General features: G+C 43.6%; 1 protein-coding gene across 1 annotated transcript in view; it reads right to left on the bottom strand.

The window, feature by feature from the left end:
- LOC124798421 (farnesyl pyrophosphate synthase-like) overlaps window positions 1-13,910 on the bottom strand; it is a 262,415-nt gene extending 248,505 nt beyond the window's left edge. The window contains exon 1 of the mRNA XM_047261823.1: window positions 13,731-13,910. Within this exon, the coding sequence (XP_047117779.1) occupies window positions 13,731-13,864 (134 nt within the window). The 5' untranslated portion in view covers window positions 13,865-13,910. The remainder of the gene's footprint in view (window positions 1-13,730) is intronic.
- Window positions 13,911-14,798: the final 888 nt, after the last annotated feature.

Here is a 14,798-nt window from a genome sequence, read left to right as displayed (position 1 = left end):
ACTTCTCCCGTTACTATTACTGAGATGCCAACTATTTTCGGAAAACTGCCTACCCGTTAAACAGTTCAAAGCCAATATTTTTAGTAAGCACTCCCAAATTCTAAAATTTCCAGAATACCCCTCATGTCCTCCTTCGAGGTCCGCCAGCGGAGACTGCCCTTCAGTCGCACTGACTACACTACGTGCGCGCATTAGGTTAGGTTAGGTTAGTGTTTTTTAACGTCCCGTCGACAACGAGGTCATTAGAGACGGAGCACAAGCTCGGGTTAGGGAAGGATGGGGAAGGAAATCGGCCGTGCCCTTTCAAAGGAACCATCCCGGCATTTGCCTGAAACGATTTAGGGAAATCACGGAAAACCTAAATCAGGATGGCTGGAGACGGGATTCAACCGTCGTCCTCCCGAATGCGAGTCCAGTGCGCTAACCACTGCGCCACCTCGCTCGGTGTGCGCGCATTTGTTGTTCTCCAGTACACCGACCGTGTTACCCCTTTCCGCGTACTCTTACGCACATGGATTAATATGTTTCCCGAGCAGAAATTACGTGAGCTGAATTAAATGAAATGAATGAATCGGTGCAGACGAAATTAATAAAGATGTATGACATGAAAAAATATTCGTGTAAACTGTCCAGATATGCTGACCGTGAAATGCAATTAAAAAAAATCTAGTATTAACTGAAATTTTATGTCAAACCAAAACTCAAACCCGGTTGCCACTGATATAATTTCATGTCATTGCATGTCCCTAACTACAACGCCTTTGATCCATCATTTCATTTCAGTGATGAAACCTTCTTAAAATCGTGCTTCACAGTTTTCATAAAAGAAACTTTGTTATATAAAATTACTCACGCTGCTAAGAATGTTTATTATTATTCTGAAACTAATTTCAACCTCGAAGCCTAGCAGAACTTAAAAAAAATTCATAGTTAATACCACACGTCCACCATTTGAAAAGCTGTTTACTAGCTTGTGTGGTTTTTTAAACACAACGTAATTTCAGTTAATTTATTTCACTTTTTACATATCACCAGAGACAGGGCGAGCCAAGCTTCTACGTCATACAAACTCCACTACTGGTTCTATTTTGCAGTGCCGAACCTCCAGTTGTTTGTTCGGAAAAATAAGAGGGGCAGCTCTGAAGACGTGCTCACACAGTCTGACGGTTAAGGCGACTACTAGCAACAATCAAAATAGATTCGTGCCCCATTACCGGTCTGGCACAAATTTTCATGTGTCATGACACATTCAGCACGTTATATTAAGACAGCAGTATTTCATAGAGAATCTCGTACAAATAAACTTCCTACAACTTCAGAAAATTTGTCGATTTCAATAAAATTACATTGGTTTTAAACAGAACTTTGCAAAAATGATGTACGTAATGACGTGTATTCACTTTGTAACATTTTTTAATGTAGTATATTCATAGTTTCCGCCATCGTTTGTCTACCTGGTGCAACAGCCGCTAATAACGGACAAATCTCCTATTTGGATGTTCATTTCTGTGGCCATGTTCCGTTCCTGCTGGCATAAAGTCTGTTACCCCTAAGAATGGAAAACACTTGGCACCATTTGCCTGTGAATTATGTACCATACCTTACATGATTTCTGCATTTTTTTATGCGGAGTTGAGGAAGCAGCGTGGGACTGGCAGAATCTAAAATTGCGTTTAACGGCAGCCAGACTGGTTGATGCTGGCACGTGAACTCACCTCGCAAACCCAACTGGGTCCGGGTCTCCGGCCTGTCCAAAAAACCAGCGCGCTGAGCATTAAACTGTAGTAAGCACGTCACCTTGTCAAAATTAAAAAGTTTGTCACAGTCAGCGAGACTAAGAACGTAGCTTACATCTGCAAAGCTAAATAAGTGGCTTTTTGAAAGTACTTCATGGTTCATGGTGTGGGTTCCTGTAGTCATGTCCTAGTTCATGAACCACGGGCAACGTATGAGTGGCCAAGTAAGTGGTCCCTACAGTCGGGATACCAGTTACTTTGGAATAAGGCTGGGCATCTCGGACACATTCTGAGTCGTGGTCACCTTTGTGCTCATACGGCAAAGACTACCAAATCCACCGGTTAGTCCCTCAACCGTTAGGGGTAAAACCCAATGGGACTCGGGGCAAGTAAGGCTAGCAACCTGCTTCCCTGGTACTTCAAATATGATGCTGGCAACAATCAGAGCAAAATGCCTCGGACCTTTGGAGGTGACGGAGTCCCACCTCTAACTGACAAACCAGGGACTCCTAAGATACGACTTGGCAAACAAATGGTAATGAGATGGGGAGCTATTAATATCAATGGGGGCTACTCTGGGAAGAAGGTAGAGCTGGCAGAGGCTGCAAATAAGATGGGGCTGGACGTTTTAGCTGTTAGTGACATCCGGGTAAGGGGTGAGAAAGAAGAGGAAGTGGGAGAATACAAGGTCTACCTGTCAGGAGTCAAAGCAGGAATAGCACAATGGGGTGTAGGGCTTTACATCAGGAAAGAAATGGAACCCAGCGTAGTTGCAATAAGGTATGTAAACGAACGACTGATGTGGATAGATTTGACAGTGTCTAGCAAGAAAATTAGGATTGTCAGTATATTCGCATTGTGAAGGGACAGATCAAGAAAAGATGGATAGTTTTTATGAGGCACTCAGTGATGTAGTTGTTAGAGTAAAGGACAAGGACAGTGTTCTGCTCATGGGTGATTTTAACGCCAGGATTGGAAATCGAACACAAGGGTATGAAAAGGTTATGGGTAAATTTGGAGAGGATATGGAGGCCAACAGGAACGGGAAACAACTCTTGAATTTCTGTGCCAGTATGGGCTTAGTAATCACAAACTCCTTTTTTAAACATAAGACCATTCACCGGTATACTTGGGAAGGCAGGGGAACCAGATCTGTCATTGACTATATAATAACAGATCAGGAATTCAGGAAGGCTGTGAGGGACACACGTGTATTCAGGAGATTCTTTGATGACACTGATCATTATTTAATCTGCAGTGAAATTGGGACTGTGCGGCCGAAAGTGCAGGAGGTCAGGTCCATATGTAGGAGGATAAGAGTGGAGAAACTTCAGGATAAGGAAATCAGGCACAAGTACATAACAGCGATCTCAGAAAGGTACCAGTTAGTTGAATGTAGTCAATTACAGTCATTGGAAAACGAATGGACAAGGTACAGGGACACAGTACTAGAAGTGGCTAAAGAATGTCTTGGAACAGTAGTGTGTAAAAGTAGGATGAAGCAAACAGCTTGGTGGAACGACACAGTCAAGGCAGCCTGTAAAAGGAAAAAGAAGGCGTATCAAAAATGGCTACTTACTAGAACTCAGGTAGACAGAGAAAGTTATGTTGAAGAAAGAAACAAAGCCAAACAGATAATTACAGCATCCAAGAAGAAAGGTTGGAGACTATGGGTCAAGCTGCTGGAAAACCATTCTGGAGTGTAATTAGCAGTCTTCGAAAGGGAGGTAAGAAGGAAATGACAGGTATTTTGGACAGGTCAGGAAAACTGCTGGTGAATCCTGTGGATGCCTTGGGCAGATGGAGGGAATATTTTGAAGAGTTGCTCAATGTATGTGAAAATACGATCAGTAATGTTTCAGATTTCGAGGTAGAATCGGATAGGAATGATGGTGGAAATAGGATCACATTTGAGGAAGTGGAGAAAATGGTCAATAGATTGCAGTGCAACAAAGCAGCTGGGGTGGATGAAATTAAGCCGGAACTCATCAAATACAATGGAATGTCAGGTCTTAAATGGCTACACAGGATAATTGAAATGGCCTGGGAGTCGGGACAGGTTCCATCAGACTGGACAAAAGCAGTAATCACACCAATCTTTAAAAATGGAAACAGAAAAGATTGTAACAACTACAGAGGTATCTCTTTAATCAGCGTTGTGAGTAAAATCTTCTCAAGTATTGTTGAAAGGAAAGTGCGAGTATTAGTTGAGGACCAATTGGATGAAAATCAGTGTGGGTTTAGGCCTCTTAGAGGTTGTCAGGACCAGATATTTAGCTTACGGCAAATAATGGAGAAGTGTTATGAGTGGAACAGGGAATTGTATCTATGCTTTATAGATCTAGAAAAGGCATATGACCGGGTACCTAGGAGGAAGTTATTGTCTGTTCTACGAGATTATGGAATAGGAGGCAAACTTTTGCAAGCAATTAAAGGTCTTTACATGGATAGTCAGGCAGCAGTTAGAGTTGACGGTAAATTTTCATGGTTCAGAGTAGTTTCAGGGTAAGACAAGGCTGCAACCAGTCTCCACTGTTGTTCATATTATTTATGGATCATATGTTGCAAACAATAGACTGGCTGGGTGAGATTAAGATATGTGAACACAAAATAAGCAGTCTTGCATATGCGGATGACTTAGTTGTGATGGCAGATTCGATTGAAAGTTTGCAAAGTAATATTTCAGAGCTAGATCAGAAATGTAAGGACTATGGTATGAAGATTAGCATCTCCAAAACGAAAGTAATGTCAGTGGGAAATAAATATAAACGGATTGAGTGCCAATTTAGGAGGAACAAAGTTAGAACAGGTGGACGGTTTCAAGTACATAGGATGCATATTCTCACAGGATGGCAACATAGTGAAAGAACTGGAAGCGAGGTGTAGCAAAGCTAATGCAGTGGGCGCTCAGCTACGATCTACTCTCTTCTGCAAGAAGGAAGTCAGTACCAAGACTAAGTTATCTGTGCACCGTTCAATCTTTCGACCAACTTTGTAGTATGGGAGCGAAAGCTGGGTGGATTCAGGTTACCTTATCAACAAGGTTGAGGTTACGGATATGAAAGTAGCTAGGATGATTGCAGGTACTAGTAGATAGGAACAATGGCAGGAGGGTGTCCACAATGAGGAAATCAAAGAAAAACTGGGAATGAACTCTATAGATGTAGCGGTCAGGGCGAACAGGCTTAGATGGTGGGGTCATGTTACACGCATGGGAGAAGCAAGGTGACCCAAGAGACTCATGGTTTCAGCAGTAGAGGGTAGGAGGAGTCGGGGCAGACCAAGGAGAAGGTACCTGGATTCGGTTAAGAATGATTTTGAAGTAATAGGTTTAACATCAGAAGAGGCACCAATGTTAGCACTGAATAGGGGATCATGGAGGAATTTTATAAGGGGACTATGCTCCAGACTGAACGCTGAAAGGCATAATCAGTCTTAAATGATGATGATGATTTGAAAGTACTTCGCAGTTTTATGAGGGGCAGCGAAATGAAATCGGAACACCCTCCTCAGCGGGACCATGGAATGGTTCCGTTCAAAAGTAATTACCACACGCGCTAGGACTTTCCTCCCACTGGGAGACGATAGGATCAATTCCTGTTTCGTAGAACGCAGTCGGCCGCTGACGCATCAACGACCGCACACACTCTTGCTCTACATGGTCCGACTGAAAGCGACCTCCACGCAAGTCGCACGGTGGAAGATTGGGGCTCTATGGAGGATGTTGCAGTGTTTTCCAACCAAATCGCAGAAGTGTAGTCCTTGTCCGATTTGCAGTGTGGAGGCGGGCGTTATCGTACTGTAGGACGATTCTGTCCAACAGCATTTCGACAACCCGAAGACAAACTGCAAAGCCAACAGTGGAAACCTCCCCCCCCCCACCGTCAAAGAAATCCAAAACTGTTCGCAAAAGTTCCGGTGAGGTCATGACGACCTTCTTCTTCGAGCTCGAGCATGGAACCACAATCAATGTGCAGCGCTATGAAAACACTTTGCAGAAACTGCCACAAAGTCAAAAACCCCAGGAATGCTGTCGGATGGAACCTTCCTGTTGCACGATAACGCCAGCCTCTCACTGCCATTCGGACGAAAGCTACACTTCAGCAGTTTGGTTGGGAAACACTGCAATATCCTCTGTATAGACCGGATCTTTCACTGTGTGATTTTCACATCTTTGACGACCTGAAGAAACACGTGTGTGGTCATCGGTTTCAGTCGGACGAGGAAGTGCAAGAGTGGGTGTGGTTGTGCATCCGTCACCGGCCGACCGCGTTCTACGAAACAGGAAATGGTCGTCCTTTCTCCCAGTGGGATTAATTTCTTAACGTGGTCGCGATTACTTTTGAATGGAACCATTCCATGGTGCGGTTGAGACGGCAGTTCAGTTTTTAATTCACTGTCCCTTACACATAACATGACATACACTTCAGTTTTCCGTTTTCATGTTCAAATAGAAACGTTACGCTCTTTATTTGTAAAGAAAATAGGTTTCCTAAATCAGTCTGCAACCAATATGATTTGTTTGTTTGTTAATACAGCCACCTAAACTTTTGTCAGCAGATAATGTACACATAACACCTCTCATTCTTAAGCTACATTATTCTTAATTGGAGATGTGATGATTGCTGTAACCGATAAGTCGTAGTAACTGAAAGTATGTTAAGTAATCTAGGCGACTTTATTCGCAACAAAAAACGTTACGTACTTTAGGAACTTACGTTAGACCCACTGTGCAAGTTCAGTGCGAAAGTCATCCATAAATGAGACTAACGAGAAAGGTGGCAAAGTCGCTGAGAGACGGCTTTCGTATTCGGCAGGAATGCCAGTCCAGCCGCCCACGTTTTTAGAGTCGATTTCCTCCTCTAACTTTTTCGACTCCTAGCTTCTTCTTCATCTCTAATTCTTCATCTCTAATCGTCTTCGTGCCGGAGGAACGCTAATCTCGTCTCTTGCAACGATATTAATTCATTAGTAATAGTAATAGACAGTTCGTCCATAAAGTTCCGAAAGTGATTTTATTCCTGATGGTAACAGTGACGTCAGCGAAGTAACTACTGTGGCGGCTTGAACTAACAACGGTAAACAACTCGTATGCATCCTCTACAATGACTTGAAAAAGAGAAAATTGTGTGCAAAACGTGTCCCGCACACCTTTACTCCCAAACAAAAACGACAACCTTGGACGCCTGCTGCGACTCTATTGAAATGTAAACCGCGGACCGTTCTTTTCCGGAAATAATCAGTACGGTTGACGACACTTGATATCATCAATATGAATACCACAAAAATACGGACTGCATTAATTCACATGAAGGATCAACGTTTTGATGAGATAATCGATATTTAAACCAAAGTCTCGCAAGTTGGACAACATCCCAAAGAAGGACGTTTCTGACTGTTTCACATTCTGTGCGTTGTATTATTTTTGGGGGGGGGGGGGATGGGGGGGGAGGAGGTAGGGTAGGTGATCATGTAGATCGCCTGAAGCATTAAAACAACCATTTTAATGTTTCTCTATTTTATTAATTCAGTCTTTGGACTGATATGGTGCAATTAATGTAAGGACACAATACTACAGCTCGGTTATTATTTGCTTCTTTATTAATAGTTTCACTACATATTGTTTGACGACTGAGTTCAGCGTACGTCCGAACTTTAGATGTGTTCCCACTAGGGCGACAAATATCTGAAGATGCTCTCGGTTGGCCGAGCGAAACTAATTATAAAAAGAATTGGCCACCTGAGAGTAGGACTCGCGCACTCAGGATTCTATACAAACTTAATTATCTGTATATATAGTTCATCCATCCTGCGAATCGTGAATCTCAGGACTTTTCTCTGCTTTCAATACAGACATGGTCACGCGAATTCCAAGGCGATATCGAAATCACTAAAGAAGTTCCTCAGACTAACCCGGCCATACAGGAAGAAGTGAGCAGAGGACTTCAGTTTTTATATGTTGATATAGAATACTTAATAAAATATTTTTATTTACTTACTAAAACATGACTAAAGTTTCATTTTATGTTTGCATGCAATAATATCCATCTACTATGCTTTTGACGTATGATGAATGCAACGTTATGTGACGTATGATGAATGCAACGTTATGTTCTAATTGCAAAATGATATTTGTATTTGATATAATTACAGTTTAACAATTTTCCTTTACTTGTACTGTGGAAACATGCTTCTTGCCAAATTTCATGACTCTGCATCAACGGGAAGTACACTACAGATTTCGATGAGTGAGCTTGCGAGTATCAAAATATGCGATCCTAAATGGCCGTATGTTTTGACTACATTGACTTACAAGCTTATATGTTTTGCATCGCCAAGGGACCACAGACCTTAGTAAGTGACATAAATTTGAATTTGATACGCCAACCTGTTCACGAGTAAAAGGGATCTGAAGAGACAGCCAGAAAAACACAGCCGGACAAAAAATATTCTTCTCGCGTTATATAATTACAGATTAACAATTTTCATATTTTTTCCATGACTTTTACTGTGAAACCTCGCATCTTTCCGAATTTTATGAGTCCAGATCAACGGGAAGTATCCCGTAAGTTTTGTTTTGTGAGGTTTCGAATATCAAAACATGTGACATAAATGGCCATATCTGTTGATTGCATTGACTTAGAAGCTTAAAGGTTTACACCGCCAAAGGACATAGACGTTAGTATGTGATATACATTTGAACTTGATACGTCAACTCGTTCCTGAGAAAAAGGTTCCTAACAGTCGGACAGACAGACAGACGGAGAACAAAGAGGTGCTATAATGGTTCCGTTTCTACTGGTTGAGGCACGGAACCCTAAAAAGGAAAAATACGCAGCCTGTGGCATTTTGTGTTTACATTAGTCCCTGACGATTGCTGTGACCCCTTCAGTCGGTGTCTGCGTTCGCCATGTAACAAAACCACTTAACTTACAAGTTCACATGAGCAGGCGACTGCGAAGTTGTTCCCTAGCAACATGTTTACTGTGTGAGTGTCAGCTGCTATTCAATTGCTGTGTGTACTGCCACTCGGTGAAGCTGCATCCAGAAAACAAGCTGTTACGCGGCGAGGATCACTCGCAGATTGCCTAGTAGCTGGAGTGACGTAACGTGGCGCTACTGGATGCAACGTGAAGGCGCGGGCGGGTCGCCGACCTCTGTAGCGGATGCCGGCGGTAGCTCTGCGCCCCAGAACCTCCAGAACAGGTGCCGTCTAGAGAGAGGGCTGGGACGGAGACTGAACAACTCTCAGGGGCGTTTCTATGCGGCATTCTACAGCCAATAGGCAGCGACGTTCGTTATGCCAGACGCTTACGATATAATCATACCCAGAGCTATTATATTTATTGATTTCTTTATTTATTTATTGAGTCACCAGTCGTCTGACTGGTTTTATGCTGCTTGCCACTGATTTCTCTCTTGTGCTAATATGTTCATCTCAGAGTAACTCTTGGACCTTACGTCCTCATTTATTTTCTGGATGTATTTCAGTCTCTTGTCATCCCCCACAACTTCCTCTGTGACTGTGTAAGTTATTCTCTGATGTCTTAAGACATGTCCTATCATCCTGTCCCTCCTACTTGTCTGTGTTTTCCATATGTTCCTTTCTTCACATCACCGATTCTGCGGAGCCGCGCGGGATTAGCCGAGAGGTCTGTGGCGCTGCAGTTATGGACTGTGCGGCTGATGCCAGCAGAGGTTCGAGTCCTCCCTCGGACATGGGTGTGTGTATTTGTCCTTAGGATAATTTAGGTTACGTAGTATGTAAACTTAGGGACTGATGACCTTAGCAATTAAGTCCCATAACATTTTACACACATTTGAACATTTGATTCTGCGGAGAACTTCTTCATTCCGCCGCGCGGAGTGGCCGGGCTGTCTGGGGTGCCATGTCACGGATTGCTCGGCCACTCCCGTCGGAGGTTCGAATCCTCCCCGGGCATGGGCGTGTGTGTTGTTCTTAGCGTAAGTTAGTTTAAATAGTCTGTAAGTCTAGGGACCGATGACCTCATCAGTTTGGTCCCTTAGGAATTCAAACACATTTGAACTTCCTCATCTTATCAGCCCACTTGATTTGCAACATTTTTCTGTAGCAGCACGTCTCAAATGTCTCGATCATCTTCCGTTCCGCTTTTCCCACTCTGCATGATTCCCTAGGATACAAAGCCGCTCTCCAAACGTACATTCCCAAAAATTTCTTCCTCAAATTACGGCAAATATTTGATCCTATTAGACTTCTTCGCCTGGAATGCCTTTTTGCCAGGGCTAATATAGTTTTTATGTCCTACTTACTTCGTCCATCATGTGTTGTGGCTCAAATGGCTCTGAACACTATGGGACTTAACTGCTAAGGTCATCAGTCCCCTAGAACTTAGAACTACTTAAACCTAACTAACCTAAGGACATCACACACATCCATGCCCGAGGCAGGATTCGAACCTGCGACCGTAGCGGTCGCGCGGTTCCAGACTGTAGCGCCTAGAACCGCTCGGCCACTCCGGCCGGCTCCATCAGGTGTTATTTTGTGGATTTTGAAACTTTTCCGCCGGCCGAAGTGGCCGAGCGGTTCTAGGCGCTTCAGTCTGGAACCGCGGAACCGTTACGGTCGCAGGTTCGAATCCTGCCTCGGGCATGAATGTGTGTGATGTCCTTAGGTAAGTTAGGTTTAAGTAGTTCTAAGTTCTAGGGGACTGATGACCTCAGATGTTAAGTCCCATAGTGCTCAGAGCCATTTGAACCATTTAGAAACTTTTCCGACTTGCAGATTGTTACACGAAATTTCGGGCGAACTGCCGCATTTCTGCAACTTTCTGCCGCGATATTTCGGCGCAGGATCTTCAACCAGCGCATGCGCAACGAGAATTTCGTCAGAGTTCACCTGAAGGTGGCCAGAAGACTCCGCGCTGAAGTATCTTGACAGCAAGTTAGAGACATCCTGTAGTTCTCCCGAAACTACGTGGAACAATATGTGCGCCGCGAAAGTTTTAAATTTCACAACTCAGTGGGGAGGAGCTGATGCAGTGTATTCGAACATTCGATAAGTTCCGTGAAAGAAGAGTAAGGTTACTGAGCTCAGTGACATTTTTACTAAGCTGTAGAGATAACATTATTCCAAAGTTTATTAAAATTGTGAATTTTATTCATACTGCCGCTGCAAGTAACATAAAAACGCAATGAGAGCATGGCACTGGCAAGATAAATTATTGGTTTTATTCGGCCTGAATTGGTTTCTGTATACAAGGATATGTATTACCTGCATTTATAAGTGCCAGCAGGACTATCTTCGTTGTCTTGGGACTGGGTGGATGGTGCGACATGGGCCAAAGCGAACTGCATCCAGAACGAGGCTACGACGAGGCAGACTGCAAAGACTGACCAACTTTTGACATGGGTGCCACAGAAATTCCCTACCCCCGTCGACTTGACGGAGTGGTCTGTAGATGACGCGACCGTTTCTGTGTTGGCAGGAGTGATTAATTTTGCTCCTACACGTGTTTGAACACCACTAGTGAACTTTGTCAGTTCCATCGAATGCACTTTCATAAAGTTCCGGAAAAGAACAGTTGATTTTGGTGCTAAAGAAATTGTGTTCGATGCTGTCGATATTAACAGGAGGCTACAAATCAAGGTCGCTTGTAGTATCTGTCGCAAATATAGGGTGATTCTAAAAGGACTTTACAACTGTACTTACATGAAGAAATTTATCAGACAGTAGAGGTGTCATCTTGTATCAAAATACTGTAAGTTTCATTCCATACATTTACTTACACTTCAATTTCCACTTTAACTTCCCCTTTGTCTGAATGTGTCTGCCACTAGTCGTACAGCAAAAGTCCCATCTGGCGTCAATTTCTTGTCACACTTTATTCAACATATCTGCCGTCACTTCTGCAATTTCAGTCTGAATAGTTTTAGGTGCAATCTTTTCCGTAACACTCTCCAAGCAATTGATTAAGAAACTGCAAGCTCTCGTGACGCTCGATGGGTTAATTTCCTGGGACTACGAACGGAACTCACTCTCGTTCGCTCGACGACATCCTCAGGAACCCGTGGGCGACCTGGATATATGTTATGACGAAAGCTATAACCAGTTTGAAAGAAATTCTTATGCCGAGAGTAAATTGTCGGCCTGCTTGGAGGTTCCTTATGGTACTCGGTACAAAATTTTTGAATCCTTGTTTGCTGACTTTCTTTCTTCTACCCAAACACGCAAAGAGTACGTTCGGGACCTGTGAAATCTGCCATTTCGATTTTCAATTTTCTCTCGTTTCCTGGTGGCGGAATTCGGTACTACAACAAGAAGTGAATGAAACTTTAGCTACAAGATGGCACCTTACACACATGATTTTCAATTTTCTGCCATTCCTAGAGGCGGAATTCGGTACCACAACCATAAGTTAATAGTATTTCACTACAGGATGCCATCTTCACGACATATCTAAGTCGCATCGCAGGTTCAAATCCTGCTTCGGGCACGGATATGTGTGATGTCCTTAGGTTAGTTAGTTTACGTAATTCTAAGTCTAGGGGACTGATGACCTCAGATGTTAAGTCCCATAGTGCTTCGAGCCATTTTTTTTAAGTCGCGTCAGTAAAATTTTACATGTAAGTGAAGTTGTAAAGTCCTTTTAGAATCATCCTGTACATAAATCCTACCTTTGCTAGGCAGGAAGAATGAGAACAAAAAATGCACCACTATTCAACAAGGTCTGATCCAAAGAGCTAACTCGCATCACGCACTTGCCCGGAAATTGCATATGACAACGCTCATACAGTAGCCACAATGGAATATATCGTTCACTTAAAATTATGTGATAGCACAGTGCAGGAACGAAGCTTAATATGCGTGAAAATGCAGTTGGATTTACGTAACATAGCAGTAAAAAGAGAAAGGAAAACGTTGAATGGATTACTTATGGTTTATTTAAGTAGTATGGAAAAAAATTAAATGTTACATCTATCAGGTATATAACCACGTACTTACTGCAACCTACATCCTTCTGAATGTGCTTAGTGTATTCATCTCTTGGTTTCCCTCTACGATTTTTACCCTCCACGCTGCCCTCCAGTACTAAATTGGTGATCCCTCGATGTCTCAGAACATGTCCTACCAACCGATCCCTTCTTCTAGTCAAGTTGTTCCACAAGCTCCTCTTCTCCCCAATTCTATTCAATACCTCCTCATTAGTTATGTGATCTACCCATCTAACCTTCAGCATTCTTCTGTAGCACCACATTTCGAAAGCGTCTATTCTATTCTTGTTCAAACTATTTATCGTCCATGTTTCACTTCCATACGTGGCTACAGTCCATACAAATATTTTCAGAAACGACTTCCTGACACTTAAATCTATACACGATGTTAACAAATTTCTTTTCTTCAGAAACGCTTTCCTTGCCATTGCCAGTCTACTTTTTATATCTTCTCTACTTCGACAATCATCAGTTATTTTGCTCCCAAAATAGCAAAACTCCTTTACTACTTTAAGTGTCTGATTTCCTAATCTAATTCCCTCAGCATCACCTGCATAATTCGACTACATTCCATTATCTTCGTTTTGCTTTTGTTGATGTTCATCTTATACCCTTCTTTCAAGACACTGTCCATTCCGTTCAACTGCTCTTCCAAGTCTCTGGTTGCTGTATTTAAGTTGTAATCTTCTTCGGTTTTCTTTTTTTTCCGCATCAGGGCAGGGTCAGCACGGTTATTAACGGATTTGTCACGGTTTAGTTAGGGGGTGGCCGGATGCCTCTTCTGTTGCCACCCCGTTACCTCCCGGAACGGCATGTGTGTACCTCAACTGTCTGCGTGTAGAGTTAAATGTGAAAGCGAACGAAAGATTTCTAAATGTTTGCGAATCACGCAATTGAAGCGGTACTTGGATACCAGCCCGGTATTCAGCTAGTGCGCTGTGGGAAACCACCTAAAAACCACATAGGCTGGCTGGCACATCGTTAGCGGCACGGCTAGAGGGCAGGCTGTCGCGCGCTTACCTGTAGCGCAGCCGGCGCGCCTGGTGCTGCTGCTGGTGCGTCTTGCGCTGCAGGCCGGAGGACATGGAGCGCTGGCCCGCCGCCGCTGCGCCCGCGGCCAGCCGCCTCAAGCACGAGCTCGTGGTCGCCAGCATGTCGTCGCGGCTCTGACTGACCCTCGGCAGAGGCTGCGGCTGCGACGCGCTGCTCTGCTCCTCTGCCCCTCGCGGGCGTTGATAAGGCCGCGCCGCGTCACCCGCCGGTCACCCGCGTCGCGCGTCCCGGCGGTGCCCGCCTCCGATGCCGCCACCGTCGCCGTCTGTTTGTTCCCCAATAAAGAAACACTTCGCGCCGGCGAAATAAAATGTGCAACAGCATCCGTGTACTGTCACCGACTTGGATGACTAGCGGTGCAAAACGACGAGCTGTCCCCTGGACCGAAACTTATTTTTCTGTGTCCACTGAAGGTGCGTCAGCAGGTGTGCTTCTCGACTCGCACGTATTCTTGTCAACAGCCGCATCTCTAATCTACTTAGAAGCTTTCGACAATGTTGACTGCAATACACTCGTGAGAACTCTGAAGCTAGCGGGGATAAAAATACGTGGAGCGAAAGCTTAGCTACAACTTGTACATAGACCAGACTGCAGTCTTGAACATTCGAAGGGGGAGAAGGGAGTGAGACAGAGAACTGCGGTAGAAAAGGCGGTTTATTCGTAGAATTTTAGAAGAGTAAAGGTATCAGATAAATTATATAATGGTAAGACAGAGATTTAGGTAAAAAGACGAGGGCTAGTGGAAACCCTTGGGTAACAGAAGAAATATTCAATTTAATTGATGAAAGGAGAAAATATAACAATGCAGTAAATGAAGCAGGCAAAAAGGAATACAAACGTCTAAAAAATGATATCGACAGGAAGTGCAAAATGGCTAAGCAGGGAAGGCTAGAAGACAAATGTAAGGATGTAGAGGCTTATCTCACTAGGGGTAAGATAGATACTGCCTACAGGAAAATTAAAGAGACATTTGGAGAAAAGAGAACCACTTGTATGAATATCAAGAGCTCAGATGGAAACCCAGTTCTAAGCAAA

This window comes from Schistocerca piceifrons, chromosome 5 (genome assembly GCF_021461385.2).
Source record: "Schistocerca piceifrons isolate TAMUIC-IGC-003096 chromosome 5, iqSchPice1.1, whole genome shotgun sequence".
Classification (NCBI taxonomy): Eukaryota; Metazoa; Arthropoda; class Insecta; order Orthoptera; family Acrididae; genus Schistocerca; species Schistocerca piceifrons.
The sequence above is the reverse complement of the archived record's forward strand: the minus strand, read 5'-3'. Positions and strand labels throughout refer to the sequence as shown.